Genomic DNA, 12,191 nt, shown 5'->3' with positions numbered 1-12,191 from the left:
CAATTCAGAAAATAAATTTTTGTAGGACAACTTTATAATTACTACAAATTAATTAGCAAATTTATGAAAACTACATTAAATTGCTTTTGTCTGAAGCTGGTGCTATCTAAGCATAACAGTTGTCAAAGGAAATAGTATTGAAGGTAATCACTTCAAAAGATTGTTCTACTAAATAATTATGCCTCTTTCTAATGACATAATTGGTTTTTTGAAGGAAACAGGCAAACACATTTCCTTTCTGTACAAGTGTAGCTTCCTTTCTTGTACTGATTTCTTTGCCCTTTTTGCAAGTCTATTTCTTTCTTTAATCTCTATAACCAAAAGCCAGCAAACCTACTTTGCATCATTTTGAATTCTTCAACTTTGAACGCATTTGATTTCTTTCAGAAAAAATATACAATTCATTAAATAAAATCTCAGGGGCGGCAGAAGCAGATTTTTTATTGGTGGTCAGAAACCTATGGTGGGGGTAAACATCCGGGTCTTAAAGAAAAGCCTTAAAACGTGTTTTTAGGCTACCTGAAGAACATTTGTCTTCAAGCAGTAACAAAGAAAATTTACAATTTAACAAAGACGCTAGGCCCTACTCTGTTAATTGTAAAAACATTATAAATAATAGACAGACATCTCAAACAAACATAAAATGAAGTACTGGTGCCAGGCTTTTACTAAAGCTGTCAGCAATGAGTTGCTGCATACGACAGGGATGAGTAAACTAGCCCTAGGGATTCGTACTGTATGTGTTCGGTGACGATCGATTGTAGCTTCTCTTCCTTTCGGATTATGTATATTGGCTTCGGGGGTCTTTTGCATTTCATTCTTAATCTTGTAAACATAAAATTAACCTTGAAAACATTCAACAGTAATATGTATGTAAACCAAACTGAATATAACTATTCTTTAAAACCTTTAGTCCAAACTAACCTATACATTTATTTTTGTTTACACATAAATCAAAACGATAACAGTAAAAATAATCTGTATCAGCTGTTTTTGTTAACTTCAGCTACAAAAAGATATTGACGATAACATGGGCACTTTCAAGGGCTGTAGGACGGAAACTGGATTTTCCCAGCCTTGTGACCAATTCCAATTGATTTCTCGTGGCCAAACACCCCATATTAAAGATACAAATTAATAATCCTCGGAAAAGGTTTGCCCGTACATGCGCTTGTTTTAGATTATAGGATTTAAATAAATCATTGTTGAACAAACCTTAATCCAGACAGAGTCATTCATGAATGAGAATGGCACTGGTGGGTTGTCTCCATACTGAGGAGTACACACACTGTAGTCTATTGTCCGGCCGTCTAGCCTCGGTGGGGTACCTAGGGGATAACATGCTCAATATAAAATATTCAAGTATACACAACAGGGGGAATGACAAAAAGTTGGATTCTATGGACTCTTAAATAAAAAGTGTCCTTGGCTTAGATTTCATTCCGGTTTTACCACAAGTCTAATAGTAATAGCTACTTCCTCTCTGGATATTGAGAGCTGGCTGGAGGTAGCTCGGCCGGCCTCAGCGCAGCCGTAAACACATTTGATTTCTTTCAGGGAAAATTATGCATTATGCATCCTAAGATCTTCAAGCAGCTTTTATTAATATAATATTAAATACATACCCTCGCCGACAAACTACAAACCTACAAACTACAAACAATTACAAACTAAGTGAATTTCAATTTTTCTGATTAGATTTCAACTCAAATATTTCCATAAAGAAGTCATATTTCATATTTATTCACCATAATAACATTAGATTTAATGAGTACAGTCTAACCTTGATATAACGAACCTCGATACAACGAATTCCTTGATATAACAAATTTTTTTTAAATCCTCTAGAACCCTCCATAAGATACAATGTATATTTTACCTCTACATAACGAACAAACCATAACAACGGCCTTGATTTAACGAATTTTTCGTGATTTCGGCTAAAATAACACACCTCAATATAGCGAATTTATCATTGTCAGAACCTCTACATTGCGAATTTAACCTCTGCATAACGAATTGTCTACGTCTTTCCCTCGATATAACAAATCCCCCACCCCTTTATTGTTTTTGAAAAATCTGTTTCTTTATCAAATGAATAAAGAAAGGTGACGTCATCGCTTGCGCTAACATTTGTCTGCTCCGTTTTACGTGGTTTTACACATCTCTGTCTGCTTTCGCTGCGCGCGCTATGTTGCAACTGAGAACTGATTTCATTCACTGAGGACTGATGACGACGTAATGTTTAGTAAGCTGTGATTGGGCGATAAGTAACTATGATGAATTGTACAGTTTTTGGATGAAGAGAAACCTAAGAAAGAATATAAAAACAAAACCAAAGAGAAAGAATAGCAACATCGTTATTTTAACATTCCTTTTTCGAGTGTTTTTATTATCTTTAAGTTGGCTATGATTATACACTTTTATAATGCCTTATCTAATAATTTACTGTATTGTTTTCAATACGATTTGTTTCAACTAGCAACACCAATGCTATAGTTAATGATTATTATTGACATTCCTCTGTTGTGATAAATCAGTACTGTACTGTAAGTAGCCTACCGGACTATCACGAGCAGTAGCTTACAAAACTTTCTACTACTGTTTTGTTTTGTTCTTTACATGGTTTATGACTACGCAATACAGTGTTTGGCTAGGTTTTAGGAGGGTTAGAACAAGTTGTGATTTTAAACTTACAGTTTTTTAACCTGTACCAAGGTCAATGCCATTGTCATGATTGCGCAATATTCAAGATCCCTCCCCTTTATTATGCCGGATAATTTAGGTTCTACTGTAGAATGTAAACACTGTACTGTAAAGTATTGTAGCCTATGCTACTTTAATTGTGTTTTAATGACGTCTAATCCCGACCTATATTGACCTACGCTAGTTCTGAACCTCGACTTAGCGAAATTCCTGCAAACATAACCTCTATATAACGAACCTCGTTTTAACGAAACCCTTGATATAACGAATATTCAGTTCGGTCCCTTCAGATTCGTTATACTGAGGTTGGACTGTATTTAGATTTGCTGCTCCAGGAAAGGGAAAAGGTTTATTTGATAAAATATCAATAATACCTATACAATAAAACCAAAATATTTTCAAATTTTATCAAAATATATCCTCGAACAAGCAAACTACAACACAGTTTTCTTTTTTTCCATAAGAATAACATGGCAATTAAAATGTACAGGTTTTAGGGTAATTAATATTTTTATTTTCCACGACAATACCATTTACAATAATGGCATAAGCTTATTACCAAAGGTCTCATGGTCCGCATTATATTATCAGATAATTACATCCTATACCAGAGAGAATGTGCAACAGTAAAAAAATATATGTCTATTGCGTTTAATGAGTCAAATGTATCAGGGACTGATTTACTTTTTTTTGTTTTGCTGTCCCCAGAGTCCAAAACACCAACACTGGTTTTATTAATTTTTTATATATACGTGTCCGTTAGCACAATAGCTCAAGCAAACATTTTGATGAAATTTGGTACAAACAAGTAAACATACTTATTCAAATGAGTTTGCGAACCAGCATGATTGGACCATGGGAACGGGGTTTTATAGGTTAAAAATGGGTTTTTTTCAACTGTGGCCCTCAAGACATAAAATTTGAAATTTCCCAATATCTTTACAAGCTGTTTAGAAACAAGAGCTTAAAGAAAAAAATAATTTATTATATTGAAGTTTTTAATGGTCACGGCAAAAATTAAAATAAAAAGTAAATTTAAAATTCCCATGATATTCTTATGGAAAATAAGTTAACTGTGGTACAGTACAGTAGGCCTAGTTTGCTTGTTAATGGAAATATTAACGTATTTAATTTTATACTAAGCTATTAATATCTTACTAAAAAACACACTTTATTACCCTTCTTGTAGCAGCAAACCTAGGTACTTGTTAAACCTAGTTTTATTTCAATACAGTAGACTCCCTCTTATCCGGACACCTTTAAACCGGGCTACATTCAGCAGAAATTTATTTATTTATTCCTACCGCAAATGCCATTACATATCAAAACTAAATGACATCTCTTTAACCCGTGGGAAAGATTTGAGATCAGTGATCAAGTGTCTAAATACGTAATAATCATTAGGTATCTGCTTATACAGTATGCATTTAAACGTTCCGTTTTAATGAGTTTTTGGGAACGTCGGATCAACCCGGAAAAACGGGACTGGCCTCGGTCCCGACGAGTAATAAAAGGAAGTCTACTGTAGGGAATAAATCTGGCATGTTTAAGGGAATATTTAAGTAAAAATAAAAATCCAACCAGGCAAAGGGAAATTTGCTTAGTCTGCAGGTGTGCTGTGGCAGGGGTATTTTTAATTTTCTAGGTTACCTTTAATTGTATAGCAAACCTAAATAATATAAAAAAAATTAAATAAAAATTGAGCATTACAGTTGAACCTCTATAAGACGAATTTCAAGGGGTACGGGAAAAATTCTTACTATAGAGGTATTCTTAATAAAGAGGGTCGTTTTATCGAGGTTTAATGCTGCTGTTATTCTTCTTATAGAGGTTTCTCGTCGCTCCAAGTTTTCTCCAAACAATGACTGAGGAAAGAGGAGGGATGGGTGGGGGTTTCATGTTGAGACAAGCTTCTGTTTGTTTTGAAAACTACGTACTATGGGGGTTAAGATTATGATAAATTCGTCTTATAGAGGTCACGTTCGTCTTGTAGAGGTTTTGTGCTAAGAATATTCGTTGTATAGAGGTTAATCAGTCCTAGCCCATGTCACAAACAAATTCGTCTTATGGAGGCTTTTAACTTAATTACAACGTTGTATAGAGGTGTTTTTAGCATTAACCTATATGAAAGTGTCAAGGGGATTTAAAAAAATTCGTCTTATCGAGGAATTCGTTTTATCGAGGTTCGTACAAACGAGGTTCAACTGTACCATGTTTTAAGCGTAAAAAAAAACCAATGTTTGAAATTCCAAAATCCAAAAATCTTGCTGGTTTGCAAACTTATTCCAGTTTATTCAGCTCTAGCCACATTTATTTAAAATAATTTATAAATAAAAAACCTTTTTAAAACAAAACGTTTTTAAACGCACTAAAAAGTAGACAATAATTTTTAAATATGTGGAGAGTATAAATACTTGTAAGATTTAAAACGAAAAACGTGGGGTGCATGCAATAGATCATTTACAATTACCTTCACCTATTTAACTAATGTATTATTATCAACTACATGCACCCCACGTTTTTCGTTTTAAATCTTACAAGTATTTATACTCTCCACATATTTAAAAATTATTGTCTACTTTTTAGTGCGTTTAAAAACGTTTTGTTTTAAAAAGGTTTTTTATTTATAAATTATTTTCTACTTTTTAGTTTTTAATGTGTGTAGATGTTACTTTATAGAATACTAAATAAATAACAATTGACAAAAAATTAACAAACACCTTTATACCTGCAATCAGATTATCTTTATTTTGAAATGTTTGTTTGTATAAATAATCTCTTGGGAGCATAACCTGTACCTCTTAACCTCTGCTCTTCGAACTGTCAAATTTAAGTATTTACAGCTGACTTAAATTAGTTGATATATTTACATTCTTTCAAAATGTAAACATGAAAAATTTGGAAGCCCATGGGGCATAGCCCAAGGGAAATATGAAAATGAAATGATATAATATTGCATTGTCATCCATTTGTGAGCTATGTTTCAAATTTCAAGTCTCTAGCTCATCAGGAACTTCGTTTAAAATTTATATCAAAATTTGTAAGAAAGCGAGCTAATAAAAACAAGCCCATGGGGCGTAGCCCAAGGTAAATATGATGATTAAATGATATAATATTGCATTGTCATCCATTTGTGAGCTATGTTTCAAGTTTCAAGTCTCTAGCTCATCGGGAAGTATCCAAATTTGCAAGAAAGCGAGTTAATAAAAACAAGCCCATGGGGCGTAGCCCAAGGGAAATATGAAAATTAAATGATATTATATTGCATTGTCTTCCATTTGTGAGCTATGTTTCAAGTTTCAAGTCTCTAGCTCATCGGGAAGTTGGTATAAAATTGATTGCAAAATTTGTACCGGACAAGAAAGCGACCTAATAAAAACGTTTTAAAAATCAGACCAAAATTATTTGAGATTTTGTGTTCATGGACACACATATGGCAAAAAAATTTAATGAATACTCACAACTTGGCTTTTGTCCTCTTGGGACAAAAAAAATGAAAATGTTTATCAGTTCTATATCTTTTCATGCCGCTTACGCTAATAGCTTCTTCCCTGTAGAAAAATTCGCTAAAAAAGCTTAAAATGCTTTTAATGTCCAAGTAAAATAAATAGTTAAGTAAAAAATTATGTTTTATTTTTATTAAAGAAACATCACAAACTGCAACATTTGTAGAGTGAATAACAATAAATAATAAAATCTCTATTTTCTATCTTTAACCTTTTAAAATAGGCCCTACCATTAATATTAATTAATTGATCCGCAGCACAAGGACAAGCGGCCGAGGTAGTTTACCGCACTCAATTGTCACATAAGACCAATAGATGGTGCACACAAGGCAAGATTTGAAACAAAAGTTTTTTTACCCTCCCCCCCTTTGGCTGTGACGTCAGTTTTAGTCGGGAGATAAAAATTCCAGGGGGGGAGGAAGGAGGGGTAAAATTCTGCTATCCTGGTTTGCTGCACTTCCATATCTCACAGTTTGCAGGCGCTGCCAAAGCTGAAATTTTTCCTGGATCCTGCCGGAACTTAAACAGTAGGTTTAATTTTTTGATAAAAATCTTTCAAAAAATCCTCAGTAGGTCAAACGATCTATGGTATTATTGCAACGCGATTAAGCTTACAATGAACACCTTGTTACAAGTATCGGCTAAAGAGTAATCCAGAAATTCATAAGCTATGTCTATAAAGCCTTCTGTTAGATGTGTGTTCAGACCTGGTTCAGAAAAAACTGTTATTGCTAATTTCTAAAGTACAATACAGTAAAAACTATAATTTTAAACCAACCAGTTTTGAGTCGCCCCATCCTGAAGTCCAATCTATGCAGAGTATCGGCCAGACCAATTGCTGGCTCGTCTCCCATCCGTCCCGCAGGTCTGACGTCTAGGCCAATGTTTATCTGACCCTTCAGGAAAGTTCCTGTGGTTAGAATAACACTTTGGCACCTCACTGTCTGTCCGTTCTCTGCAAGTTAAACGCCAATGTAAGGCAAGAGGTACAAGAACAATACTTCGGTGGCAGAAACATGTCACAGACTAAAGGGTTATAATAGTTGAATTTTCATTCAATCAGACACTATGAAATAAAAGGAAAATTCACACAGAGGCTGGTACTATACAAGGCGTTTTACAGTAAACACTTTCATGATATTGGCTGTCCCACAGCGAACATTAGATGTGCTGTACACCTAACATCTTTATTTGACACAATGTAAGCCCGGCCATACACGTTACGTTACGGTATACTGATGAGGTATAACTGTGCAGGTAACCTGAACGGGTATATTGGAGCGTGTGTGTGAGCCTGTTCAGGCAAACCTGCACAGGAAGAAATCCACAAGCTGGTTAACAGCATGCCTTCAGAAGAACACTGGAAAATGAGTTGAGTGTTGTTTCGCCGCTGAAAATCTTTACACAGGCGCTTGTAAACTGCGACAAGGCCCAAGCAGAGCCACGACGTGCTAACTGAATCAGCGATCGCTATTGGCATTCAAATAATCTGAATCTCAAGACGAATCAGGAAAGAGCAGTGATGATTGTTCTGCGATCTACCCCGAATGTAGACGTAGTTCACTGAAACACCCAAAGGTAGCAGCACCGCCTGGATCAATAACCAGAGCCTTTGTAATATGGCTCGAATAGAGAAAATCCTCAAAACCGGGACAAAAGCATTGCCAGACAGGATTTTACAGGAATGTTTAGTACCAACCTACCCAAAATAAAGCTTGTATTCTAAGATACAGCCTGGCAACAATCACAGCGTCCCCAGCTGGGCTCAGACAGACGCAATATTTGGCAGGCGAGCACACTACTGATATAGCAGTAGGCCGTGTGCAGTGCTACTGCTATAACAGTAGGCCGCAGTGAACGTGTTAACATCACTTGCATGCATTGTGGCGCATTTTACTGGCGCAATTTTAATTGTGGCATAATGGCAATACGTCACAAGAAAAGAATGTAAAATGGGGCGTTCCCCAAGGCTCAGTCCTTTGTCCACTTTTATTTTTAATTTATTTTAATGACCTTCCATTGGCAGTAAAGAGTCAAACTATTCTTTATGCTGACGATACAACATTTTTTCATGTAAACCCCAACCTAACAGAACTAAAAAATCTTGTCCATGAAACAAAGCTAAAAGCATCAAATTGGTTTAATGCGAATGGATTTTTGCTTAATGAAGAAAAAACCCAAAACATGATTTTTACACTAAAACAAATCCCCACTACGAGTGATCTAAATAATAGCACAGCTGTAAAATTTTTGGGCCTTCAAATTGATAATCAACTCACATGGAATGGTCACATAGATTATTTATCTTCAAGATTGTCTCGTGTGGTGCATCTTTTAGATCGTCTGGTAAATCAGGTTCCTAAGAAATATGTAAGGACGGCCTATTTTGCGTACTTCCAGTCAATCATTAGATACGGATTGGTGCTTTGGGGTGGTAGTAGTAGAATAAAAGAAATTTTGATTCTCCAAAAAAGGGCTTTAAGAGCTATGACAGGGACGCACCCTGATCATTGCAAACCTCTTTTTATAGATCTGCAAATTCAAACTGCAGTAAATTTGTTCATTTATGATCTGATTGTTTATATATTAAAAAACCCTGAATATCTTCAATTTAATAATCACAGTCACAACACTCGTTTTAAAAATACTGCGCTGTTAGAATCCCATCGTCTTAGTAAAACTAGTAATTTCCACATAATTTTATCAATTAAAGTGTATAATTCAGTAAAAAATAATATAAATTTTCATTCAATTAACAAATTTAAGGCCATGTTTTATAATTATCTACTTCAGAACCCTTTTTATAGTCTGGATGATTATTTTAAACTGGGAGAAATTGTCCTTTAGTTTGGTTTTAATTTCAGTTAAGAATGTGAATGGAGTTGAATGTTAATTGTAATATTTGGCCTGTAAGAGTATTTTGTTGTTTATTTTAAGACTTGGTTTTAAAACTGCAAATAGACTTTGTCAATGATATGTAAATGTATCCTTATGGGAAATAAAGATTGATTGATTGATTGATTGATTTAACTTCGCATAGAAGGCTACAAATGGACATTTCAACGCATGTTACCACGATGGACTCATTTACATGCCACAAGCACAATTTAATGACAAACTAAAAGAAATGTTTTTACATGATTCTAACTTCATAAAAAACATAAGGCAATACAACAGTGCAATAGCTTTTGTGTCGCTTTCCGCTACACAAAAAGAGATTCCGGGAAATACTGTTTTAAAATTCCGGGACAAACTCATAGATATATTTCTGACTTAGGTACTACCGCAAAATGGGGAGTTGCCTTTATATGGACTCTGGAGTGTCTAAATTAGGGGCTATGCTACAGGGCACTAGTTAAAAAAAAAATCTGATAAAGCAAATGGGAATTTGCTTAGTTTGTATGTTTGCTGCGGTGGTGGGGGTATGCTTGGGAGTTGGCGGAATTGTTTAAAAGGTTTTCTGGGATGCTGGAGAGGATGAATCAGCCTTGCCAGCAATCACGGTTATTTTACTTACTCAAAACCACCCCTACACACTGCTGAAGTACTTGGTCACTGCTGGGGTTGGTAGGCTGCTCCAACAACAAGTCTTCCACTGACGCTACCAAGACATCCAGGTTGGGCGTGTTCTTGAACAGTTCCTCTTGAACATTCTGTTTGTACAGTTTCCTATCAATTTGAGCTCTTGGACCCCAAACAGCTGGGCCCTTTCTGGTGTTTAATACCTGAATAGATAAACACTTGCATGAGAAACAACATAGGTACAGTTTCGCAGAGAACCTGTGATATATAATCAGATGAATGACAATAAATATCTATGTTTATCCAATTCAATATATCAATTACAAAATATAGTGTTTTCCTAATTGAGATTTTTCCTAAACATTGAATTGATTTTTTATGGTATGTTTAAGATTTTATTCATATTTATTTAATAAACAATATTCAACCAAAGACTGTTTTTCATTTTCTGTACTACCATATTGATAATGGTAACCACATAGAAATCGAAAATTCACAGTTTACTCCATTTTTATTCTTAAATATCTAAAAAAAAAAACTATACGGATAAAATAAAGAAAAAAGCTTTGCTAATGTTATGTTATAGTTTACTCCATTTTTATTCTTAAGTATCTAAAAAAACTATACAGATAAAATAAAGAAAAAAGCTTTGATAATGTTATGTTATAGTTTTTATTTCATATGGTATTAAATTCAATACGATATTATTATCGAACCAAATAGATATCGATATAAGTTAGGCTATTTTATTCATCCAATAATATATAGCAGATTTTTCCTTGTGGGATTGGACCAAAGAGTGTTTTTTACACAGATTAATAGGATTCAAGCATTTTAAACGTATAGTTAAGATCTGCTTTTTTGCAAAAACACACACAATGTACCCTACCTTGTATTGTATTCCGGATCTATCACAAATCCTGCAGCAAACTCCATCTAAGGCGTCAATCTCTCTCATTAAATGTCCTTTGCCAATTCCTCCAAAGGCTGGGTTACATGACATTTCACCTACAAAAACAAACCAATAACAAATAGCTAACATAACTTGTATCTTTATTTGTTTTAATTATCACCCTTAGAGCTAAATCCATGTCCATGTGTCTTAATAAATGTGTTAAATGTAGTAAGTCTAGACCAACAGACCAACCAATTTTCAAGTAAGTTACATTAAGACAGCACCCATTGACTAAGTCCAGCCTCCAGGGTACATGATTGTACCAGATTCACAGTCGGATTGTAATATATCAACATGTCATTCCTTGGGGGAATTCCATGGGTGATGAATTCAATCAACCAATAGTAGGCAATAGGTAGGCTTAATGGTGGTTTTCAGGATCTATAGCCTAATTATTCTAGTTGTTTAGTTGAATTGGATCCATACATCGCAAGGTTGCCACCTGAGTCCCGACTTCGGTCCCTTGTAGGCCTACTTGTATTCATGCCTATGTTAATAATTGGGTGGGGGTGGGGCCCCGATTTTTCCCTAACCAAAGGTGACAACCCTGATCTCAAGGCCTTCGAAGGTTTCTTACTCAGTGGCGGCGATAAGAGCCCACGGGCCCCTCCCCCGCAAGTTTGCTCGCCGGGCCCCCCTCTCCCAATAATGTTTACAAATATTATATCACATGTATTAACGCCTAAACTTACACTTTAGCTTGGCACGGTGTCTCCCGAAGCACCTAGGCATCATCATCGTCTACTATGATTGTGAATAGCCTACTTCCCGTAGTCATGGAAGAAACATTATCATAGTCTACTGTGATTGCAACTAAACCTATGACATCATCAGATAACATCATCGTCTCCCGCGTTCACGGCCCAATCCCTAATATCTCTCACGACCCGTGGTGACGAGGAAATATTTTTTTACGTAATCGCGGCAAAATATTGAACGTCCCCTGTGGCCGCGGAGACATCGTCATCGGCAGGGTAATGTTCTCGTCGATATCCACGATTGCGGCAAAAACGTAGGTTTATACATAATTTGCCTCCAGGATTGATCTATTGACATAAAATGAGGTTACTAACCTGTCGTCAATCAGTCCTCTATTGTCTTGGATGACTATAGTTTCGGGGTTAAAACCCCATTTTCAAATCTTCTCTTCATTCGTCAAATGTCAAACATATTCTCTTGCATAAGCCGTCGTCAAAATTACTTCACACATATACATAAACACACACGAAAACATTTATAGTTATAAATCATGTAGCAGACTGCGGGGTTTGATTATCAGTCTGCTCAGTCTGGTTTTGTCATTGGCCGGCCTCACGCGCATGTACATGATTTATAATTATAAATGTTTTTGTGTGTTTTTATGTGTATGTGTTAAGTTATTTTGACGACGGCTTATGCAAGAGAATATGTTTGACATTTGACAACTGAAGAGATTTTTTTGAAAATGGGGTTTTAACCCTAAAACTATAGCCTAGTCATCCAAGACAATAGAGGACTGATTG

General features: G+C 35.3%; 1 protein-coding gene across 2 annotated transcripts in view; it reads right to left on the bottom strand.

Moving 5' to 3' along the window:
- The window catches only part of LOC129005154 (protein MTO1 homolog, mitochondrial), a 28,735-nt gene that overhangs the window by 14,962 nt on the left and 1,582 nt on the right, over nucleotides 1-12,191 (bottom strand). The window contains exons 2-5 of one of the 2 annotated variants that reach the window (XM_054433974.1): nucleotides 10,624-10,742; nucleotides 9,730-9,937; nucleotides 6,991-7,167; nucleotides 1,216-1,328 (exon numbers count right to left, since the gene is read on the bottom strand). In XM_054433974.1, the coding sequence (XP_054289949.1) occupies nucleotides 1,216-1,328; nucleotides 6,991-7,167; nucleotides 9,730-9,937; nucleotides 10,624-10,742 (617 nt within the window). The remainder of the gene's footprint in view (nucleotides 1-1,215; nucleotides 1,329-6,990; nucleotides 7,168-9,729; nucleotides 9,938-10,623; nucleotides 10,743-12,191) is intronic. The other variant, XM_054433982.1, reaches the window with a different exon arrangement.

This window comes from Macrosteles quadrilineatus, unplaced genomic scaffold (genome assembly GCF_028750875.1).
Source record: "Macrosteles quadrilineatus isolate MER2022 unplaced genomic scaffold, UCM_ALF_1.0 Scaffold_1__1_contigs__length_201487025, whole genome shotgun sequence".
NCBI classification, from domain to species: Eukaryota; Metazoa; Arthropoda; class Insecta; order Hemiptera; family Cicadellidae; genus Macrosteles; species Macrosteles quadrilineatus.
Note: the sequence above shows the minus strand (reverse complement) of the source record. Positions and strands in the feature narration are given on the sequence as shown.